General features: G+C 42.6%; 1 protein-coding gene across 4 annotated transcripts in view; it reads right to left on the reverse strand.

Moving 5' to 3' along the window:
• The window catches only part of NRP2 (neuropilin 2), a 149,823-nt gene that overhangs the window by 87,576 nt on the left and 38,108 nt on the right, over positions 1-24,139 (reverse strand). For all 4 annotated transcript variants that reach the window (XM_069075305.1, XM_069075304.1, XM_069075306.1 and 1 more), the window contains exons 3-7: positions 20,271-20,452; positions 12,584-12,814; positions 11,480-11,635; positions 8,287-8,456; positions 6,468-6,623 (exon numbers count right to left, since the gene is read on the reverse strand). In XM_069075305.1, coding sequence (XP_068931406.1) covers positions 6,468-6,623; positions 8,287-8,456; positions 11,480-11,635; positions 12,584-12,814; positions 20,271-20,452 — 895 coding nt within the window. The remainder of the gene's footprint in view (positions 1-6,467; positions 6,624-8,286; positions 8,457-11,479; positions 11,636-12,583; positions 12,815-20,270; positions 20,453-24,139) is intronic.

Genomic DNA, 24,139 nt, shown 5'->3' on the forward strand with positions numbered 1-24,139 from the left:
ACTCTCAAAGAAATCTCAAAGCAAAATTAATTTTAGCTCACTATAAGTTAGAAAGTTATTATTAGCCAATGTTCACTTGGTTAGGGGTGGGAGGAGATGATTAGAGGGAATAAAGAAGAATCATGAAGTCAAATGGACAATGACTATCCTGAAGCCCCAAAGAAGTTAGGGATTGGTGCATCAGACCATATTGCCTAGAGAACAAGATTTCCTTTGGATGCCCGTTCCAGAGAGACTGCACCACAGGAAGACACAGCCCTCCTCTTGCTTATTACCCTGTAAGTGTATTTATACATATCTGTTCCCTGTGGATATAAGATTCACAGGGGGAATATTGGGACTGAGTGGACTATGAATCGTTTAGGGAATCAGGAAGTAGCCTAAATTATAGTGACTTATACAGGCACCCTCATGGGTTCTGTGTAAATGGGGTAAGTCACTTAGTACTTGTTTCTTCACTAAAAAAAAAAAAAAAGTCTCCCTTATACATTACAGAATTGCAAAGTGGGATAAGATATACCGGAAAGGCTTTGGTTAATTCAGTAGGCATCCTTGAATTCCACTCCTCTTTCCTACCTTTTCAACAATGATTTCATTCTAGAGTCATTCTGGATCCTCTTGGGCCACTTGTCCAGAAGCACTATTATACCCTCACCCTGAGTTTCCTTTCTCTCATTATTAAGGCATGGTATCTGCTCTTATTTATAATACACATCAGTAGCAGAAACCAGAGTGATTTCAATGAGAATGACATCAAACCGCACTTGATCAAACTATCCTGAAGTCTAACATTTTTTGTTCTTAAGATAAAAAAGCATGACTTACTTTGGATCTAGGGTCTCGTACCTTCTCAACCTTAGAGACCTTGCACCAAACTGGTCACAAGAGTTAAATGAGATAAGGTAAGGGTTTTGCAATCGTACTGGAAATATACCTCAAGGAAACCAAAAGATAAAAGCAAAGGTCCAAGGCACACTAACATATTCAGAACAGCCCTCTTTGGTAAGCAAAGAACTAGAAACAAAGTCGGTATCTATAGACTGGGAGATGGCCCCAAAACCATGGTCTCTAACCAATGTAATATCCTACAATTAGATATGCTGAATATAAGGAATTCAGAGAAACACAAGAGGGTACATATGAACTGATGCAAAATAAAATATGTAAAACCAAGAGAACAATATAGACAATGACTAAAACAATGCCAGTAGACAGATCATTCACTGAAAAAGAGCTGAACTTGAAAAAACAGTATAGATTCCAAAGAAGAGATGATGAAACCTGGCTCCTTACAGGATGAAGGTGGGAGGCAGAATGATGTATTTAAAACTCTTTCTTTCTAGTCTTTGTTTACATTATTTTATGCACTCTCCAGTCCTGCCATGTTGGACAACTGGCAGTTCTACACATATGTTGTTCTGTCTCCCATATTTACACCTTGGCACCAACTGTGTTTCATGTCTGGAAGGCACCTCCTCTTCACCTCTGCCTGTTTTTCTTCAAGGCTCAGCTCAAGCATTCCCTTCTATAGGAAACCTCTCCTGATACCCCTCATGCCTGGAATAAATTCTCTCCCTAAACCACCTTGTGTTTATTTTGTATATATCTTGAATATGCTCAAATACATACGTATTGTGCCCCCCCCCCTCCTCCAGAATGTTAGCACCCTGAGGCCAAGAACTGTTTCACTTTTGTCTTTCCATTGCCAGTGATTAACACAGCTGCCTGGCCAGCAGCAGGCTCTCAATAAAATGTTTGTTGGCGATTGATTTATATAGCTCTCTGTAGTTACAAGGCATTTTACATGCATGATCTAATTTAATCCTCACAGTCACCCATTTGAGGCAAGCAGTCTTACTTTACAGATAAGTAAATTGATGCTCGGATGGGTAAGTGATTTGCCTGAGGGCACATAGCTCGTTAACCACAAAGGTAGCACTCACATCCAGCTATTGTGACATCCAAGTCTACAATCTGCTGCCCACAAGTCCTTTGGTACCAACTTAGAATCCCAGTCTCTGAATTTTAGACTTGAAAGATTAACTTTGATGAGGTCTAACCTATAATACTTTGAAATTGGGACCTTTTTCCCCTCTCTCAGCATCTTTTTTTTTTTTTGTGGATAGATACTGATCTCCATCACTCTCAGCATGTGTATCTAATATTATATATATATATATATATATATATATATATATATATATATATATATATATATATATATATAATGTAATTATGAATATACCCCCCCTCAAGTATTTACTACTCTATGCCTGTGTTTGGGGGCATTGTTAATATAGCTGGCAAAACCCAAAGCAGTAGTTTCTGTTTGTGGTTTCCAGAAAATAAAATGTATGTGAAATGATTTGTATAATCTCAGTGTGCACATGGGTTGGAAATGGGTTCCGTCAGGCATATTAGCTTTTTGCCTTGTGGTTTAGCTATAAATATGTATTAGGAGGGTCTGCCCCTTGCAAAAAGTCCTCGGTTTCACATTCACTGCATATAGAGTCAGACAGCAATCTGGGGTTGGGTTACACATGTGCGCTGCATCTTGCTGGAAGATGCTTGAAATGCCCCAACTAAGTTAGTCATTTTTCTCTTTAGGAAGCATACCATCACCTGTTGAATGGAAAGTGACAGATTTGCTGGCCAATGGGAAGGCAGAAAAGGTCTGATTGGTCCTGACCTCCCCTAGCAACATGGTAACTGTTCTGCTACCAGCCTCACCCTTCCTTCCACCTCCAAATCACAAATGGTATTTTGCAAGGAAACAACACAGCCGTCCATCCCCGCCATCGCCCAGAGCACTCATTAATCTTGTTTTCCTCTCCCGTTTCCTTATTCCCTCGACTTTACTAGGCTGCTTCAGTGCTGACAGTAACTGGGGAAATCGCGAGCTAGATCCCACATTTTCCCAGAAAACGTCACATTCTCCTGTTCACACTCCGTGCCCAGGGAGGGCATTTTAAACACACGCAGGAGCAAACTGAGATGCTCCATCTTCGGCTTGCTGCTCTCCCAGGCTCTGCTGTCTGACTTTCTCTCTCAAGCCCACCATTTAGCGCCAGTTCAGTTGGCACTGTGCCCATCCACCCGAACCCAGGCGGTGGTTCTAGGGGGTTGGTGGAGAAAGATGCACGTGTACGCAGAGATGGAGCCAGGCCATTCAACCCCACTCCCCGCACAGTCTCACACCCCAGCCTCCACCCCTGCCCCCCTACCAATCCCATCACCTCCCCTCCTCACCCCCGCCTCTACCTCATGGCACCAAATCAAACTGCGGAAGACTTGACAAATCTATTTGGCACGGTTCACTCAACTATTTCAGCCTGAACCGTGCAGAGTCTTGACTGCACCATGAGCCGTGTGGAATCTGCACATTAAATACAGACATCTGGGAGTTTTCCTAATGAAAGAACAGCAGAGATTACTTTTGAAAAGGGATCTCTACAGCCTGACCAACTGAGTTAGGTGATGGAGCTTATGGGGTCCAAGAGCCTTTCCTATTGCAAAGCTATTTCTAGAGAGTCGGCAGATGAATTTAAGTGGGGAAATGGAAGGGCTCATCCTTTTTCTTCTTTCCTATCCTTTCCCCACTACCCTGTCTGCCCCACTGCCTCCCCCACTTTATTTGGAGATAACTCCTACACAGAAGATTTCTGAACCTCCACTAGCATGAGGAACAGGGACCTCTTGTGAAGATCACCAAGCCTCTAACAGAGGTGGGAGATCTGCGGGCTTGGGCTGAAGGACAGAGGGAGCCATAAATTGAGATAATTTCTGTAAAAAAAAAAGTTCAAAAGGAAGAAAAATGAATTAGAAGAACACTCAGTTGAATCTGGTTGTTAGCAATGTTTTCCCGGTAGAATGGGCTATGGCTAAAGGTAGGAAGAATGGCATCCTATCAAAATGTGCAGTACTAAGGCATTTCCAAAAGCAGATTTCCTACAAATGGTGTTTTAAATAGCATCCAGATCCATCTGCATGCTTTTAAAATCAGCTCATGGTATAGTATCCCTTTCGCCAGCACTGCTTAGTCATGGAGCCTTGGATTTGGACTCAGTCAGGTGACCCAAAACCTTTCTCTTCAAGATCCACCCCAAGCATTTTGCTGTTCCTTACTCACCTGACCTATACCTTTTGTGGTTCTAACAATAAGGTGAGGAGGGAAGAATGGAGAGAAAAAGGTAAAGAGATGAATGAATGCAGCCCCCTGGTTTAACATCCCCTCTCCATCTTCTGGGCGGATAGCCCTTTTCTCTTTAAGCTGGAAGGGACCTCAGAGATGATCTAATCCAATCTATACGTTGTATAGCTAAAGAAACTAAAACCCAGATTGGGGGAATGAGGTAACACAGATAGTAACTAATAGTTTAGGGATTCAAACCCAGGTCATTTGACTTGCAAAATCCAGTGTTTTATTGACTTTAGTTCCTGGCTTTACCATCACCACTCAGCAAGCCTGGAGGTCACTTTAAGAAAGTCATTCAAATAAATTTAATTCGACAATCATTTATTAAGAGCCTACTATGTGCCAGGGATGGTAGGGGCTAAGGATACAAAGATAAAACCCAAAGTAGTCATTGTCCTCAGGGATCTTATATTCTCTTGGAACAAGTGTGGTCTGACTCTTTTTTTCCCAGATCTATACATGACATAGCAGAAATTTTAGCAAAGCCATCCAATAGCCCAGTAACTCTGTTTCCTCATCTATGAGAGAAAACATTTTGTCATAGAGCAAAGTCCATAAAGTCCTCCAATTAGACGAACGTTACCCAATCACTGTAATATCCTTTAAAAAAAAGAGATCCCTTCTTAATCCTTGCCCCACTGAGTGAGAGAGTTCTTTCCTGGGCCACACCAGTCCAAAAATTCTTGGTTTCAAAGTGTGTCTGCTTTGTATGCATGCAGGCACATGCCCTGCCATTTCACCTTCCCCTAGGTCTGGGCACAGGAAGATAGAAATCTCATTCTGGGAAATCTTTTATAAGAACATTACTGGGCTACCTCTTTTAATATGGCTTGGACACTGCCCATCTCGATGGTTTGTAGCCAGAACAGGAGGATTTCACAGGGTTATCATAGAGTTATCAATCATTAGAGTCAGAAGGCCCCTTAGAGACCATTTAGTCCATCCCTCCTAGTTTAAAGATGAGAAGACTAAGCCCAAGTTGGAAAAGTGATTTTGTAAGGGTTTTACAGACCATGCATACCTAAATGCAGAGACATCGTAGTGTTGTATGCCAAAAAGAGGACTGGATTGGAGGTCACAGAACTTGGATTCAATCCTACCTCAGTTGCTTTCTACCCGTGTGGCTCTCAGGTAAGTTACTTTATCTCTTCAGAACTCAGTTTCCTCATTTGTAAAATGAGGGGGTTTGACTAGGTGGTCTCAAGGTTCCTTTAGCTCGACAACTATGATCCTACTTGATGGGGAGGAAGGAAAAGACTTTCTGTTCCTTCTACTCCCTCCTTAACCCTCCTCCCCATCCCTTGGGGATAAATAAAGTCATAAAGAAAAATAAGTAGCTTCTTCTCTCCCACAATGATTCAGAGAAACAGCCCCCACCCCCAACCCCACCATGATGATCGACAGTTGAACTTGCCTCATGGCACCACAATCCCTGGGTCTGCCCTCTGCCCTTTCCAGTCCTGTCCCCTGGGCCAAAAAAAAGCATGCCTTGTTTTCAGCAAAGTATGCCTCCTGCCAAGTATGCTGTACAGCACCATATCTACAGCTCCATATGAGGGGCAGCTCGCAGACAGTCGCCATGTGTCCTAAGGAAGCCGAGTGTCAGACATCCATATGCACAACAGAAAACTCAAAGCCCTCATACAGGCCACACCTCCAGGAGCTGCAGCTGGAGTGGGCACAAGCAGAGCGCTCAATGCATCGCTGCCAAGTGCGATTGCTATCACAGATTCCAATTCTCTGACATACCGAATTTCTCCTCGTTATTTATCGTCTTCTTTATTCTCTGGGACATTGTGATCCCCTCTTAGGATTTGTGCCCTTTCATTTCCAGGCCTCAGTAACTCCTGAACTGCAGCTACATGTGGCTTTGTGATTGTTAACCCAGCATGTGGACGGGGCGCCGGCCATAAATGCTCAATGAATCTTGCACGGTGAAACGTGGCCTGTGAAAGCATTTTCTCCTTCATTTGCAGTCAGAGAACATACTGCAGGCTCTCTCTGCTGCGTGAGATGCAACACCAGCCAGGTTGTCTGAGAAACTGTGTTTTGCAATCGCTTTGGCATAAGAAGGAGGATTTCAGGGCTGGTCTATCCTTCCCAGCTCCCTCCACCCCTCCCTTCTCCCTACCCCCCAATCAATGATGTGAGCTTCACAAAACAAAGCCTGTTCCAGTCGGGAAGTTTGTCCTAGGTCCTCTTTCTTCCCCTCCCCACTCTTTCCTCCTCCTTTCTGTCCAAGTGCGCACTCGAGCTTGGGAAATAGATTTACCTTGTGGTTTTTGCCATGCCGGTACATCATCCAGTCTTCACCATTAGTGCTGACTTCCAGCTTGTAGGACTTGACATAGTAGCCATTCTGTGTTTCCCGAGAGATGGCTCCCTGGGTCGCAATGGCTGTAAGTATAGTCAGAAAACGTAGGTCCACCTGTGGGGCATGAAAGATGGATGAGGCGAGGGAGACACTGCTACAGTCATAATAGGACATCATCCTGCTTTGCTTTCTGCTTCCTTGGCTGACACACCAGTAATGTGTCCCAGTGCCTATGGCCCACTGTGGTTACTGTCAGCCTGGAATCTAATTTCATAACCAAACATAAGCATTTGGCATTAAATCGGCCACATTGATGAGACAAATTTTGTTCCTTTTCTTGTGATTTTTTTTTATAACCTTTCTTTGGTTGCAGAGAACAATGGAGAATGAGATGCTTTTGAGTAAAAAACAGCCCAATGGCATAGGATTGCTCCAATGTTAACATTACTGGGTTATTAACCAAACTGTGGGAGACCATAGCTAATGAACACCATCTTAATACAGCAGTGGATAAATCTAATCCAAGTGGATAAATCATCATGTCCAATATCCCTGCCTTTCTTCCCTCCCCAATATTGCTCCTTCCTCCATTAATTTTGTGGGTCGCTAAAGGGTCAAATTTTATGCAGAAAGTGCCAGCCTAAAGAATTAAGATTCTGCTCCATTTTCCATTTATTGGAAGAAGTATGTGGCCAACCCTTTAAAGCATCTACTTGTCCATGATGCCAAATCCATTTAGGAAATTGCTAAATGTAATCCCCTTACTCCTGTTTTTCTTGAGTGAGCAAAATTTAGCCAGTACATGCCATTTCAATGGAATTCAAGTCAGCAAATGTTTTCTGTGTATCTACCGTGTGCTTAGCAATTCTAAGCCCTAGAGATCACCAAAAAAAATATCAGGGGAGTTTTCAAGGAGCTCATAGACTCAGACACAGTGAAGAAAAATTTAGGGAACAGTGAGATTGTATGTGGAAAGTACCCAAGTGAGCAAGGCTAACAGTAGATGCTGTGGGAATGAAAAGGATGAAAAGAACAATCTTCTGGGGTGGTGAAGGAAGGCTTCATGGAGAAGGTGAGAGCTGAGCTGGACTTTGAAGGATGAGTAGGAACTGGACAAGCAGTGAAAAAGAGGAAAGGCATTCAGTATTTTTCAGAAGAATAGCTCCATAGATGTGTTCATGCTAGTTGGTATGCCAGCTGTCAGAACCATTGTAGACTCCTAGTGTTTCTAAGTGGGCTTTCTCTCTCCATCTCTAGTCACTGTGGGCTCTGCAAAGTCCATCGTGAGCCAGGGGTCACAAGGTCACATCAGAGCTTGTGCTGACATGTCAATGGGAAATCAAGGCTGTCCTGGGCCATAAAAGCGTTAGTTGCCCCTGCTTGGAACTCACAGCATTCCCCAGCCTGGCTGACCTCTCTCCAAGGGACCACAGTTAGGTCACCTCTTTGTCACAAGGGCTGGCTACACAGCATGAGCTGCAAGCCTTATTAAAAGGGAAAGAAAATTGCAGTCTTAAGAGCTGCATTGGAATGCCCATTTCCAGGACACTGTCCTTCTTGTCAGTCTCTCTGTGCAATGGTCGAGGCAGCTCTGGATCAACTTACAGAAAATTTCCTTGGACATCATTATACAACTCAAAGAAACATCTCTACTATTATTGTTACCTGGGAAAACAATATTTCCAAGGTCTGGTGTCCCTATAGAACTCAGTGTTCCTTTTCTCCATCATATTAATTGGGATTTAGACTCCATCTATGGGTCTTCTGGGTTAAGTACCTGGAGATATTCCTTGTTGGAGTCCACATTGGGGGTCCATCCATTGTTGTCACCATGCAGCCGGCCCTGCTGGGGAGTCCACCTCCCATCAGAGTAGCTAGAAGAGGCACTGATCTGCTCATTGGAGATCCTGCCAGACTCCATCCCCAAAGGAATGTTGCACTGGAAGTCTAGGGCACACAGGTATATTGAGAAAGTCAAAAAGCAAAACCATGACTCTCAATTCCAAACCAAAGAAAGTCAAAGTGTCATCTCCATATTCCAGAACAAGGCTTTATAGGTACTCTTGGGTCTTGAGAACTATATCTTAAAAACAATATTCAGGTGGACAACTGTCCACACCCACCCCTGCTGGGCTTGAAAGAAACTAAACCAGCCATAAAAGAAACCAGGCTATGGATAAAAAAGAACTAGAATGCAAATTGAAAATAGACTTTATAGCACAAGGTTGACTCCTATTACAGGCTACTGATGCTCACTGTTGCCAGAGAATACACTGTTACAACAGTACAGGGGTGGCTAGGTGGCACAGTGAATACAGCACCAGCCCTGGAGTCAGGAGGACCAGCGTTTAAATTCAGCCTCAGACACTTAACACAAAAACTAGCCGTGTGACCTTGGGCAAGTTATTTAACCCCAATTGCCCTACCTTCCCCCTCCAAAAAGCAAAAATAAATAAATATAACAGTACAAGTACATGTGAAAAGAATGGAGGCAATTTGAGTGGGCTGATGTATCTTGCAAATGCAACTTTATTGACATACACATGGGAAGTTTCCCTCCCTCCCTCCTTCCCTTCCTTCCTTCTTCCCTACCTCCTTCTTTCCCTTCCTTCCTTCTTTTCCTTCTTTCTGCCCCCCTCCTTCCCTCCCTCCCTCCTTCCCTTCCTTCTTCCCTACCTCCTTCTTTCTTTTCCTTCCTTCTTTTCCTTCTTTCCTTCCTTCTTTCTTCCTACCTCCTTCCCCCACCTGCCTTCCTTTTTTTTACTAATCTCTTTGTTTCTGACACAAAAGGCAGATGTCACAGTACACAAATATATCTAAAGTTTGAGAGTACTCTCCACATGCACACGTGTTACTCTATATTTTTTTTGTACCATATGTCCATAAAAACAGATCTAGTAGTTACTTACTCTGTTCCTGCTTCTATGATGGAAAAAAATTTCTTCCCTTTCTATAGAGATGCCACCAGTGATGACTATTGCTAGTGTATACAAGATTACGGCTTCTAAGGAACCAACAATCTTTTCCCCATGTGTTAAAAACAGCATCCTTTAGTGCTGTGGTTGTAGCCACCATTTATAAAGTTCGTTGCTGTTTATAGTCTATGATCCTGTGCTTGCTTCCTAGTCTAGAGCACCTCTGGTTGAAAAGAGCCATCCTGGCTTCTGATTGCTACAGGCCAACCTACTTAGTCTCTTGCTAGGAAAAGGGAATTATCCTTGGTGATTCCACTACACTTTAATTTGTGAATTTTGTGGGTTCTTAAAGCAACTGGTTACTTTTTTTGTCTTAAAAGCTCAACTCTACAAATTTTTCTACATTAGTCAGTAGATAAACATTTTTTAATTGCCTGCTAGATGCCAAGTACTATAAGATAAAGTTCTCAAGGAGTTTGTGGTCTAATGGAGGGAACAACATGCAGATAATTACACAGAAACAAGCTATATACAAGATAAATTGGAAATAATCAACAGAGGGAAGGTGCCATAATAAAGAAGGATGGGGAAAGGCTTGTGGTATATAAGGTGGGGTTTTAGGTGAACCTTTAAGGAAGCCAAGTGTGTACATGATAAGACATAAGAAAGATAACACATCATTTTCTATAGAGTCAGCTCAGTACTTTAGACTAAAGACCAATAAGGTTTCCAATGATCCCCTACTAGGGAAGCCCTACCTATAGCCACAAAGGGTCCTCAGTAACACAGAGCCAAGTTTCTCACATACACAGTTGTGAAAGTTCCTAGGTGAAAGGTTCCCAATCTGGAATATGCATACTCTTGGGGGTACAAGAAGCTTGCCAAAGCAGTACAGGAATATTTAATCAATATTACAATATTGAAATGTTTCAAAAAGCTTTAATTCTATCTATAATGATTCTTTTCTGAGAATCAGGATGCTCAGTCTTGTTTATAAGCTCTTTCTTTTTGCTTTTTGGAGGAGACAAGGCAGGGCAATTGGGGTTAAGTGACTTGCCCAAGGTCACATGGATAGTCAGTGTTAAGTGTCTGAGGCCAGATTTGAACTCAGGTTCTCCTGACTCCAGGGTCAGTGCTCTATTCACTGCACCACCTAGCCACCCCAAGGTCTTTATTTCTTATGTGCATAAAGCACAGGTACTAGACCTGTGATTTCACTAATAGAGGGAACTTTGAGGTGATCAAATTCACTCTACCAATACAGGTCAGCACCTTTTCTGCAACGTATATTCTTAAACAGTCATCTAACTGAGGTGTCCACGAGTTTGGGCAGAACCAGATGAACATGTAAATTGGAAAATGTTTAAGAAAAGAAAAATACAATAAAACATAGATAATATCAATTTGTGGTTTTCTAAGGTAATATGCAGCCTGCAGGGATGTTTCTATTTGAGTCTGAGACCATTTACCCTACCACTGAGAGCTAAGTCACTATGCTAAGTCACAAAGGAAAAAAAAAGGGAAAAAATGAAATTTACATGATAACTTTATTATATATTTAAAAGGAATAGAAAGTTGTACAGATTCACAGTTTCATTTGCAATCATCTTTTTTATTATACTATGTTATGGGAATACTTATTTTATTCCATAAATTAAAATCTTTTTTAAAAAATAAAGTCACACAGCCAATATGGGTCAGAGAATGTAGGTATTCTTGGCTCAATGGCTGACTCTCCAAACCAACGCTCTAGATTTTATTTCCTTTTGTAATGAAAGGGGAACACAGGAAAGCCAAGAGGTATAAGGACCAAAAAAGGTTGGGAACCCTTGCTCTAGATGCTTTTACTCTCAAGAGAAAGCTGAACCAGAACCTACTAACGCAGCTTAACCCCACAGCTGTATCAGGGCCCTGTCACTCTGCCCCCAGCAGATTTATATTGGATTTATATGTGCTCCAAGTGTGCATACTCAAAACTGGGAAGTTTCTGTAAAGAGTAATGGGCTATATCATGATGAACACTACAACCACAAAATGCCAAGATTTCCAACTCACTTTCAGGGGTTTCTTGAGGAATTAAGTAGTAGTGTGCTGAGAACCCATCCTTGGCCACTGCCATGTCAGTGTGGAAGGTGAGAGAGAGGATGCCGGTCGAAGATCGGAGCTTCGAGGGAGTTTTAGTTCCACAATATTTGCCGATCAGGGGACCCACTGGGAGACAGGGAGAGAGAGGTTAGTGGAAAGGAAATGGCAAACTTCCTACCGATCACATAATTCCCCCCACCCCAACTCATTATAGTTATTCAATGTACAATCATTCTATCTGCCTTACTAGAATAAAGTATAAACTGAAAAGCAAAATTTAAGAATGATCTTTCTTGCTCAGCAATCACATTCTATTGAATTAACCCCAGCCTATATGCATCTCTGAAAAAATCTCCCATGAATCTCCCATTCAGGATTAGGTAAGATGCCTCTGTAGTATCTATACGCAAGAGTAGCTAATGCTACATGTTTCTGTTTGGGGATAGCTTCTAATTAGAGAGGAGTCAACTTAGGTGGAAGGTGAAACCTTGGGCCCATGGTGTTGGAAGGACCCTCTTGAAGTTAGGGAATCATAGATTTTGAGCTAGAAGGTGCCTTAAAGGTTATCTTTTTCAACCCTTTCATTTTATTTTATTTTTTAAACAATATTTTATTCCCCCTCCCAAATACATGTTAAAATACGGTTTTGAACTCCATTTTATAGATGAGGTAACTGAGGCCTAAGGAGCTTAGGTGAGGTACCCAAGGTCACAAAAATTACAAGTCTAAGAAGTGGGATTTGAACTCAAGCTCTCTGACTTTAGAGGCAGTACTTTTTCTAGTGTTAATATCTTTCCTGGGCTACACTCATCTCCACACAAACTTCCCCTAACTTAGCCTAAAAATATAGTAAGTATCTAATTCTCAAGGAATCCCAGGGCAGAAGAAAGGACAAGTCCTACGCATCTCATGTTCTATCTTTAGTGGAGAACAATGGGTCATCACCCTTTGAGTTAGCTCTAGAGAATTCTTTATAATTTTAAAATATTTGCTTTATTTTTTTATATTACTGAGGCAATATGTAGACAGAAGGCAATCTACTGAGAAAAATGTCTACAACCCATCATTACTCACCATGGGGAATGCCATCCCAGATGTCCAGCCAATCATATTTGCAGTCACCTTCTCCCACCTGCAATGGATCATGCTCTAGGTCGAAGGTCATAAATTGAAGGATGATCTCCATCTTGGGTTTGGCTAAGATGGTGAAGGTACAATCCAGATTATGTGGGTACTTATCAGGAAACCCAGGGGATTCAATGGTACCATTCAAACTGGTGAAATTTCTTGAACAATCTTCAGAACCTGAAAGTAAGAAAAAATTGCAATATTTAAAAAAAAGTGTTTCTTTTTGTTGTGTTTGAGAGTCCAAATGTTTGGGTCAAAGTCTCAATGTTTCCCATTGGATAGATCCTTGGAGAACACCCTCTTAGCACCCATAATTAAAGCCCCCAAACCGGTTCTTCTCAAGCCCAGACCAAGGGGAGAAACATCTGGCTTGATCCACATCTCAAGGAAACAACAAATAAAACATTTGGGGGGATAGAAAGCAGTGTATGTGTATGTGCATTTGTGTGTGTATGTGTGTATGTGTGTGAATTCTACTGAAAGGAAGAACAAAGTCTCTTTTCTCATTTCACTCAGCTGCCTGCTCCAGAAATGTAAGTTATTTCAATCCTTAAGGAAGGCTTTCTGATTGCCAGCAGGGAAAACAATGTCACCACTTATTTATTGCTGACCTCAACACTGGCCTCCATTGTACCGTGGCCAACTAAGTGCCCCCCTCTCCCCACTGAGATCCAAGGTGCCTCAGGGGAGGGGCAAAGGGGAGCCTGGGTCCCCATTCATGTCATGACCATATTAAAACTAGTTGCTCTGTAGTAATCAGACAATTAACAATTGGAGTTTTTAGCTGCTGAATCACAGTGGGGTATAGGCGATGTTAAAGGCTGCTTCGCCACTGTCTGGAGAAAGACATCGCTTGGAAAGCTTCTGATTTCTGTGTGATAGAGATGACTGGTAAGCTCCCGTGCTGGTGCCTTCCTAGAAAGGATGGAGGTTTCCTCATTACATGCAGCACACATTCCTGGACTGGTGTGGCTTGGACAGCAACAGCTACCTTACCCCTTAATGCCTCTAGGTGGAATTATCCTGTATCCCAGAAAAATATAAGTCTCCTGCTGCAACCAAACAGAGCCACCAATCCTCCCAACCTAAACCCACTGTGGCTGCAACAACAATACGCGCACGCACAGACACACAAACACACCAGCACCAACACAAGTTATCCAGCAACACACCAAATGCAAATGGTAAGCAATTAGAATTGATTGCATTCAGCTCAGATAAAAAGGTAAGCTGGATTTATGAAGAGAATCATACACACTCCAGGCATGGAGGAAAAACACAGAAATATTCAATAAACCAGGTGTTTACTGGCAAGGAAGTGTCCCCTGGGGATTGCACAGAAATATAACTATGTGATGTCAATAACCTGATCTTACCCTGTGGCAATGTCTTTATCCGAGGCTCCCTAGCAGGCCAGTTCACTAGTATCTTTATTGATGACGGTTCTCTGGAAAGCAGTGAATGTCTGACTTTCGGATTGGAAAGGAAGAAATACTCTTTTCTTTAGAATCGAGAAGGAAATGCACATACACACATACCTCTCACTCTCTCCCCTGTCCACTGAAGCAAGTTGGCAGGGCAGGGCCACTGAACTCACAAAGATCTTGGAAACAACCTTTTCTTAATTCTTTGCTTTTTTTTTTTTTGGAGGGGGTAAGGTAGGGTGGTTGGGGTTAAGTGACTTGCCCAAGGTCACACGGCTAGTTTGTGTGTGTGTGTGTGCGTGTTAAGTGTCTGAGGCCGGATTTGAACTCAGGTCCTCCTGACTCCAGGGCCAGTGCTCTATTTACTGTACCACCTAGCCGCCCCTTTCTTAAGTCTTTGGAGGTCTATCTCTAACCACAGTGGCTCAGAGGTTCTGCACTCATTCCATCATTCCTAAATATTCACACCAACTGCATAGGCCCTTGGGCTGCTGTAGCATGAAGCCAGACCAGTGAGGCCAGAGCTAAGCCATCCTCTGCCCTGTCTTTGTTTCCTGTCATCCTGGCCTCTGCTAGAGCTTCCTCAGTTGGCTGCCTGCGTCGCCCAGCATGATGAGATCCAGGGCAGCCCAGCAGAGCACAGCCAGCTGGCAGATCTTCAAGGGGTCCGAGAGGAATTTTGAAAAGGTTAGGATTTAGCTGCTGCTGAGCTGCCTCCCCTTGTAGCCCGGCTGGCAGGGCCACATGCGTGGCAGGGAGAAAATTAAACCTCCATTCTCAACTTGCAGGTCAGCTTTGAGAGCCAGGGGAGGAGTATTGACTTTCCCTCCCAGAGCCTACCCTTACTGTAATTCTCTTTAAAGAGGACTGGAATTTCCCTTGGGAGCAGGGAATTAAAGCGAAATCCCTGGTCCCATCAGATGCTTCACATAAGAGGGAAATTTCGCTTGAAATTACCAACAGTTTCAAAGAAGGTTCCTGAAAACACCCCCTCCTTCCTGTTCCTCCTCAGCACCACTACAAACACACTCCCTTCCAAACCACAGCCCCCATCTCCTGCCCATGCTTGCTCCTTTTGTTTCAAAACAAAAGACTAGAGGAAAGATTCTAAAATACATTTGATTCCCAGAAGATTGTGCCCAATTATACATGTTTGGGTACTCAAAGGAAAGGCGCATCTCTGCCCCAAGGCTGTGACATCCACCAGCTTGCCCCTGGCTCAGAAGAGATTCTCCTCCAGGTAGGTACCAGGATACATTCAACAATAACAGCAACAAAACCACAGCCACCAGATCTTTTTCTTTTAAATAGTGGGTGCCTAACTCTTGATGGCATCTTGAAACCTGCCCATTGCTGTGGAATTGGCCTGAAGAACAGAAAGACAGGCACACAGAATGTTCAACATGTATCACAGTGATAGGGGTGGAACCTATGATTTCATTGGCATGGGGACCTCCCAGATGTGGAAGAATACTCCTATAACTGTAGGTCAGCACCTTCTTTGCAGTCTTTAGAGTTGCTTAGAATACTGAGAGGTTAAGTGACTTGACAAAGGTCACACAGCTAGTATGGGTCATCATCAGAACTTGGAACCAGGTTTTCTTAGCTCTGAAAGGAACTCTCTATCCACTATTCTATGTGGCTTCTCTCCTGGTATCAGAGATACCAGGAAAAAACATAAGCATTCTCAGGACTAAAATTAGGTTCTTCCTCAGCTGTTATGTCAAAGGGGTCAGACGCATTAAAAAAAAGCTCAATCCATTCAGATGGACCAGACACCCTTCTCTACACTGCATGCAAAGATCTGCCAGGGAAACTAAGTGGTTTCTACAGCAGGGAGCTTTTTCTTTCTAAACAGCTTTTGCCCAGCATGATTTCCTAGCTGCTGTATAATTGGATCAGCAGTCCCAAAGGCAGAAAAACCTGAACAAGGGTTTCCAAAAGTATCTGAAGCTTTTCTAGAAAAGTCTTCCAGACTAAAGTAGATATGTTGAAAGCAGAACTTAACCTAGACTACAGTTAACTCAGCTTCTCAACTCAGGGATGCTAGGATTCCCCCAGTTACAGGTGACAGCTGAGATGCCAAGCTCAGCCATCACTAGGTCCCAAGAAAGGCATCTTGACCTTGAACTCAAGTTTAAGAGACAGCAGGAGAGGAACAAACCTCTAAATCTTTCAGTTTCCAACAGTGATTTAAAAAAAATAATACTTGACATTTCTACTTCTGTTTCTATCCATGATGGGGTATCTCATATTCAAATTTGCAAGATTTTCCTCAGCATAACCTTCTATGCAGATAACCAGTCTGATATATTATGGAAATACTTGGTTTATTTCATAAATTAAAAATAAAATAAATATTTTTTTAAAAGGGAGAATAAAAAAATGGATTGAGTGATATATGATCTCTTCTAGCCCACTTCAGCTGGAGCCAGACATGAAGCTCCCAGACCCATCACAATGTTCCCCATCTGCACTGAAGTTGTGAGTTTATCTCTCTTGGTATATTTCTTCAGCAGTGTTCTAATAGTATAATATACTGTCGCTGGGCTCCAAAGCCCTCTGGTATGGGTATTTGTATATCTCTGTTTACAGTTTTCCCCTCTTGCTCTCTTTGAAGAATGCTAGCCAGCAAACAGAACTGTGTTTGTTTGGATTTCTTCAGTATATTCATGCATTTCTTTCATGTTTGGTTGATGACGTAAACCTTGTGTGTGTCTGTGTTTTTTTTTCCCAAGACACCAAGAGTGGAAACGTGGGCACATGACCTGGCATCTCAATAGATTTTCAACTCTTCTTCATTTTGTATCCAGCAGAGCCATGTGTCTACACAGCTGGATGTGGTGTTCTGGGATGTTCCCCCGATGGCCTTACTGTGCCCACATTTGGGACTGGAAGGTCCAGTAAGTGACTTCCTGTCCTTTTTGTCTCATGATCATCAGTTCTTTTTCCTAACTTCAGGCCCTGTGCTCTATCCACTGAACCTCATAATTACTGTAACAATGTAAATGCAGAGAATGAAGCCGATAGACACTGTGTAATTATAATGACCATAAGGTTGGCCCTTGAGACAATGACCAGAGAGCATGACCAGAGGCCCAGTTCTCAGGGCTGAATGTTATATCACCACCTAAAATCTACCTATAACTAGTATTTATTTATTTTTAAAAATTTTTATATCTAGCATTAATATACCACATTAAGGGCAGTTTTTTGATATGTTATCTCATTTTATCCTCACAGTAACTCTATGAGCCAGGTTGGATTATTATTCCCATTTTACAGATGGGAAAATTGAGGTATAGAAAATTTACTTGACTTGCTCAGACTGACACAGCTAGTAAGTGTCTGAGTCAGGATTTGAATTCAGGTCTCCACAATTGTGTCCTAGCCATCCAAAGAAGGGCTGTTGAATTTGAAGTTGTGCTCTGATGGGTCCTTAAACAATGACATTCAACCTGCAATACCCTCTGCCTTGTGTCTGACTTCCTGACAATTGCCTTTCCTCTACCAGAAAAGGGAGGCATAGTGTTCAATTATGTTTAAGACTGATGTTAGTGCAAATTTATTTTGGTTTAAAGGACTTCTTACCCAATTGCAATTACCCAATGCAAGAATAATATCTTAAACTTAAGAATTGGAAAAACCAGTCCTCAAAATATCTATTTCTCATGGGAAGACTTATATAGACTAATGAATGTCTGATAAAGTAGGCAGAACCAGGAAAATGATTCACACAATTAGGAAGGAAGGAAACATTAAAGTGCCTACTATGTGCCAGATGCTGGGGCAACTAGGTACTGCAGTGGATAGAGCACTGGCTCTGAAGTCAGGAAAATCTGAGTTCAAATCTGGCTTCAGACACTTACTAGCTATATGACCCTGGGCAAGTCACTTAACCCTAACTGCCTCCAAACAAAACAAAAAAAACTATGTGCCAGACACTGTGCTAAGAACTTTACAATATTATCTCATTTGGTCCTCACAACATCCCTGTAAGATTGGTAATATTATTGTCTGGAAACTGAGGCAGATAGCTGTTAACTGATTTGCCTAGGACACACAACTGGTTAACATCTGAGCTATATTTGAATCAGTTCTTTTTCCTAACTTCAGGCCCTGTGCTCTATCCACTGAACCTCATAATTACCGTAACAATGTAAATGCAGAGAATGAAGCCAATAGACACTGTGTAATTACAATGACCATAAGGTTGGCCCTTGAGACAATGTACCTCTTTCCCTTCTTTGCAGAGCCAAGGAGCTCTGACTGGAAGAGTGAATATTCTGTCAGATCAATGGCTAAGTTGATTGGTTTTGCTTAATTGATGTTCTCAATTAGACTGAGTGCCTTGACAACCAGGACTGTCGTTTGCCTTCCTTTGTATCCCAAGTATGTAACATAGTAGGTAATTAATAAATGTATGCTTATATAACTTGGTGTTTTACTTTATCTATTCCTTGTCATAAGAGATGGTTCAATGGATTGAGAGCTAAAGGTGATATAAAAACAGAAGCTATCAATAACCATTTGTTTAACTTGGAAAAGAAAAGAAAATGATCTCCCATCCACCTTAACTGCAACCACCTCACCTCATTCCACCTTTTAGCTCCTGTGTTGTCTGTTTCCAACACAAACTTTTCCCAATGCAATTTTTGAGTGCTGGTGAGTACTGCATCCAGCCTAGTGACTAGCCTATTTCTGTTGATCCCAGCTTGCTTTTTAAAATTAAGGAGGGCTCAGGATGATACTGATTATGTTATTTCCAAGAGGCTATAGCCAGGCCTGCCTTCAACCATAAAGTGTTTTGGGCCCTACTGCATTTTTGTCTCCCCTCAGTTAGACCTGGGGCTCGCCACCACAGGCCATTGACCTCTTCAGGAGCAAGTTTGCCTCCTTACTCACACCCTGTGAAAGTCTATGCTTCTGCTCATTCACATAGCTTTCCCCCTTTATTTTGTTGTAAATTCTTGTTCTCATGCAGACAAATCTGACAAATATTTAGACAGAGAAGACATAAAAAGTGCTTTCAGCAGCTACCACTTCCTTTCAAGAACTGTTTGGCAAAAAAGAAAATATATCTGAATAGTTCCCCTTGCATTGAACTCCAAAAGCGCCTGGCTTTCTCCCCTTTGTGACAAAGCCTCTCCTTTGCCTGCACTACACCAGTCACAAAACCCCTAGACTGCAAAGGAGGTGAAATGCATCATCGCTGATATATGAGGATGCCACTGGCCTACTGGAAGCAGGATGAGTGTGTGAGCAGAGGCTGTGGAAGGACAAGTCTCCCTCCTCCTTGGCTTAGAGAGCCATAGGAGGCACACAGAAAAAGGCCTTTGCTCGGGATGCTTAAACACAGGAGCCAAATCAATGAAGAGAACTTCTTTTGCCAGGAAGGAAAAGGAAAACTTCCTTACGTCAGTCATGAAATCAAGTATCAGCCCAGACTGTTGGGGTCTAAAAAGAAACCAATATGGACCAAAGGGAGACTTATGTGCCAAATGCTAAGAAATATAATCCTGTCTGCCTCTCCTTCCTACACCTTTCTGATTGGTTTTCACAGCAATCTAGAAGTACTTGGGAATGGGAGGAGGTAGAGTGAGCAGGGCTGCTGTGGACAGAGGTCGGTGCTCTCTCAGCAAGGGCCATAGACTGAGAGCTGGAAGAGGCTTCAGACGTCATCTAGTCATAAGCCTTTCATTTTTTCAGATGAGGAAACTGAGGCCCACAGATGGGAAATGATTTCCCCAAGAACACACAGACTGGCAGTCAGGACTGGAACCCAGGCATTCTGACTCCTTTCCATTTCACTCCATTGCCTTGGAGGTGACAAATGGAAATGGACCCCAATATAAATTTTGAAGGATGAATGATATTTATGTAGGTTGGCAGGATCTTTTTTAAAAATTGCATTTTGTTCATCACTTTTCTTGAATAGGTTGCCAGAAGAAACATGTTTTATTCTCAATGCTCTCTTCTATCACCTTTATTAAAAATAAAATACTCCCACCCTCATGACTTAGATTCTCTTCCCTTGGCAGATGACATGAGGAAATATCATCCCCCCCACCCTGGGTTCCCATCTTCCTTTTCAGGCTTGCACCCTCTTCTCTCCCCAGCTCTTCCATATCTGCCAAACTCCTCCCTTCCCTGCTCAGAGGCACTATGGTGTGTGATAGGGATGCATCTCCTCCTGGGACATCACTGACCTGTCTTGAAGATCTCATAGCGTAGGGAGAAGCCAGCGCCCTGCCGTGCGTAATCAGATGTGAACTTGATGTAGAGCACTGACCCCGAGGAGATGATGGTGGGAGGGGCAATGTTCCCACAGTGCTTTCCTAGGAGGTCTGCAGATTCACTGTCCCCATCCCGAATCTCAATGAAGTCGTACCTGGTTGATGATAATATAAGGGGACACACAAGAAGAAGGAAAAAATCATCAAAAGAAGAATACTTTGCCCTCATGCAGCTCTTTGTAGCTAAGGATCTCCTGCCTGAAAGATAGTTTGAAACAGTGCATAGAGTGCTGAGCCTAGAGTCAGGAAGACCTGAGCTCAAACTCCACCTCAGTTTCTGTTTCCTCACCTATAAAATGGAGCTAATAATAGCAACTACCTCCCAGAACTGCTATGAAGATCAAGTGTGATGATAATGGTAAAATACTTGGCACAGTGCCTGGCACTAGTAAGCACTCTATAAATAGAACTGTTATTATTTATTATTATCTGTAAAATGGGATAATAATGGCACCCATCTCATAGGGTTATTGTGAGGATTAAATGAGATAATGTATGTAATGTATTTTATTTTATTTTATTGCTTTTTGGAGGGCAATTGGAGTTGTGACTTGCCCAAGTCACACAGCTAGTGTGTGTCAAGTGTCTGAGGCCAGATTTGAACTCAGGTCCTCTTGACTCCAGGGCTGGTGCTCTATTCACTGCACCACCTAGCCACCCCTGTATGTAACGTATTTTGCAAAACTTAGAACACCATATAAAAATTATAAATTTTTTTTTAAAGCAATTGGGGTTAAGTAACTTGCCCAAGGTTACACAGCCAGTTTTCTCGTGTGGGTGCCAAGTATCTGAGGCCGGAACCGATCCCGGGTCCTCCTGACTCTGGGGCCGGAGCTCTTACTCACTGAGCTATCTCGCCGCCCCAGCTGTTATTCTTTTGAGAGTGTGTGACATAGTGGATAGATTTGACTTCAAAGCTAGGAAGATCTGGGTTCAGGTCCTGCCTCTGTCACGGACTAGCTGTGTGACCTAGGGATATCTCTTAACTTTTTCTAAGTTAGGTGACTATCTCTAAGATTACAAGTTTTAGAGAAAGTGTTTTGTATTGCCAGAAGAAGCTTCCTCATATGAGAGTCCCCCATACCAGGCCCTATCCCCTATTATTATTCCACAGTTAATTTTTCCATTCTAGACCAAGGTCAGTAAGGAATGCATGCTATTGCATCCATTTTTCAGATGGGAAAATTGATACCAATGAAATGAGCTACTTAGGTTACAAAATGATCAAGTGACATGGTGAGAACAGTTCTCAGATCTTCAGCTCCTGAGTCCTCAACATGATGTAATGGTACCACATTTCAAACACTTCCCGAGAAAATGTCCACCTCCTCCCTTCCCAGCAGGCGTCCGTTCTTCCCAGCTTTCTTTCTGTCCAGTCCTCATCTTCATCTTCTTTTAAAGACATGTTACTACACCTATAGCAATTAGCCCCCTCCCTCCCTGAGATGACAAGGCAGAATTCAAGGCATTACACCATGATCAGTGCCAGCAAGCCAAGAACATTAAAAATAAAGGAATCAGCATCATAATCCAACTCTTCCATAAGACAACAAAACCCTTTCTCCAAGAGCCCAGGATGAATCCCTGGGGACCCAGTCTCTTCTTGCTATAACTGTGCATCTATTAGTCTTCTCAAGACTACACGTCAGCTTTAGGGCATTTCCTAAAGCCTTGCCAACCTTAAAGAGAGGGGTCTACATTGGTTTGGGGATATGGCCCCTTAAAGACCCCAAACACATCCAGGTCTACTGGAGAGCTGAGAACTGAGGGATGCTGTGGGCTCTGGAAACCTACAGTTTGCTATTTACGTCCTCTCACTTCCTCTTCTCAGATCCCACTTACTACTCCTGACCCAGCTTCTCAGTGGAAAAACCTCAGTTTCTAACCAACCACTCCCTTTAAATTGCTGGCCACTGTGACATTATTTACTGAAAACTATCCTTCTCTCTCTGCCTCCTTCTCCCTGTTTATTTACTTTTGCATCAACCTGTTAAAATAATACACAACAAATTTCTTCCTCCAGAGCATGAAGCAGAGTTGGAAATGTAATCGTCCATTGGATGCTGCCTTCCCTGGACTTTCTGTCACACAGAGTCATCTTGGATAAGTAGCTTGTTCAAGGCAAAATGGTCTCCTATCTCCTCCCAGTGGGTTCCCCCCCCCCAAGCCACACCTTATCACTCACTCACTAGGCTCCAACTCAGGCAAATCCAACGACCTGGGCAGATGAAACAAAGAGAAGAGGGCCAGACTCAGCTCCTGCTCAACGATGCAGAGGACTGGCCTCCTGACAAGAACCCAACAAACCCTGAGGCTAGGTTAGGGTGGTACACAGAGGACAGAAGAGGAAGATGGGTTGTGGGGCTGCGGGAGTAATCAGCTCAAGCTCATGATTTTCACATGGAAGCTGAACTGAGTCAGCTATGATTCTTTCTTGACTTTTGAAACAAAGGACACTGGAGTGGACCCAGATGGAAAGTGAAAGTTGACAAGGTACTTTTCTCAAAAAAACCCTCCAAGTTTTCTCAGGCCCAGTAAGGAAAGCCCCTACCAATTAGTCTCACAATGGGATAAGCCTTTCTGATCATAAGCTTTCCCTGTGAATTGATGCCTGATGGTCTAATAGTGGTACACAAGGGCCTCTAACATCTGCCCACATTCCTTCCTCCTCACAGCTGCCAGCTTAAGTGGGCAAGGGGCAAGTTTGAGATCCACTTTACTTAGCAGTCACCCAAACCACAAAAAAGTAACATGGTTTTCTCAAGGTTACACAGAAATGGGGGATGGAATGAAGATGGGGTGAGAAGGAGCTGAGAAAAATCACTCATTTCTCCTGATGAAAGGATCTATTTCTATGACCTTGAAAATGAAAATAATCTACTTCTAAGTGAAGAGTTCTCAACCGGCTTTTGTTCCAAGGACCCCACTGGTAGTCTGGTGAAGCCTATGGACCCCTTCTGAGAAGCATGTTGGTTGCTTACATTTATAATTGAAGAAAATGTCAAATAACAGAGGCTGGTGAAAATTAAGAAGAAATTTTTTTTCTCTTTTCACAGTTTATAGATTCTTTAAAATCTGTCTGTGGACACCAAGTTAAGAACCACCCTCCCAAGTTGTGATCAATCCAATGATCAATTACAATGCCAGAGGGCTAATGCTGAAGCCATCTACCCACCTCTTTACAGAGAGGTCATAGACTCAGGGTGGAAAATAAGATACACATTTTTGGACACAGCCAGTGTGAAAATCTGTTTTCCCTGACTACACATACTTGTAACAAGGGTTTTGTTTTTCTCTTTCTTTTCCTAGTTGTGATGGGAATAGGAGTGGAAGAGACAGTTGGGTTAGGGAAAAGGTATCAAGAAAAAAGTGAAGTGAAAAGAGGGTCACTGAGGCATCTTTTTTTTTAACTGCACAGACGAGAACAGAAAGAAAGCCAGAAAGAAGCTTTTGTTGTGCCATTGCGTGGCACAACAGATAAAGCCCTGGGTTTGAAGTAAGGAAGGCCTGAGTTTAAATACAGCCCCAGACATTAGCTCTGTTACCCTGGGAAAGTCATTTAACTTCTGTTTGCCTCAGTTTCTTCAACTGTAAAATGAGAATACCAATAGCACCTACCTCCCAGTGAAGACCAAATGAGATATTTTTGGAAAGCTTTGCTTAGCATGGTATCTGGCACATGGAGATGCTTATATAAATGCTTGTGCCCTTCCCTTCTTTTCATCTTCATTTTAATTGACAAACATTTATTAAAAGCCTATTGTGTAAAAGGTACCATGTTG

The sequence above is a fragment of the Petaurus breviceps genome, unplaced genomic scaffold, assembly GCF_028583685.1.
Source record: "Petaurus breviceps papuanus isolate PSGF00001 unplaced genomic scaffold, PetGlider_PUasm1.0 90903, whole genome shotgun sequence".
Lineage (NCBI taxonomy): Eukaryota > Metazoa > Chordata > Mammalia > Diprotodontia > Petauridae > Petaurus > Petaurus breviceps.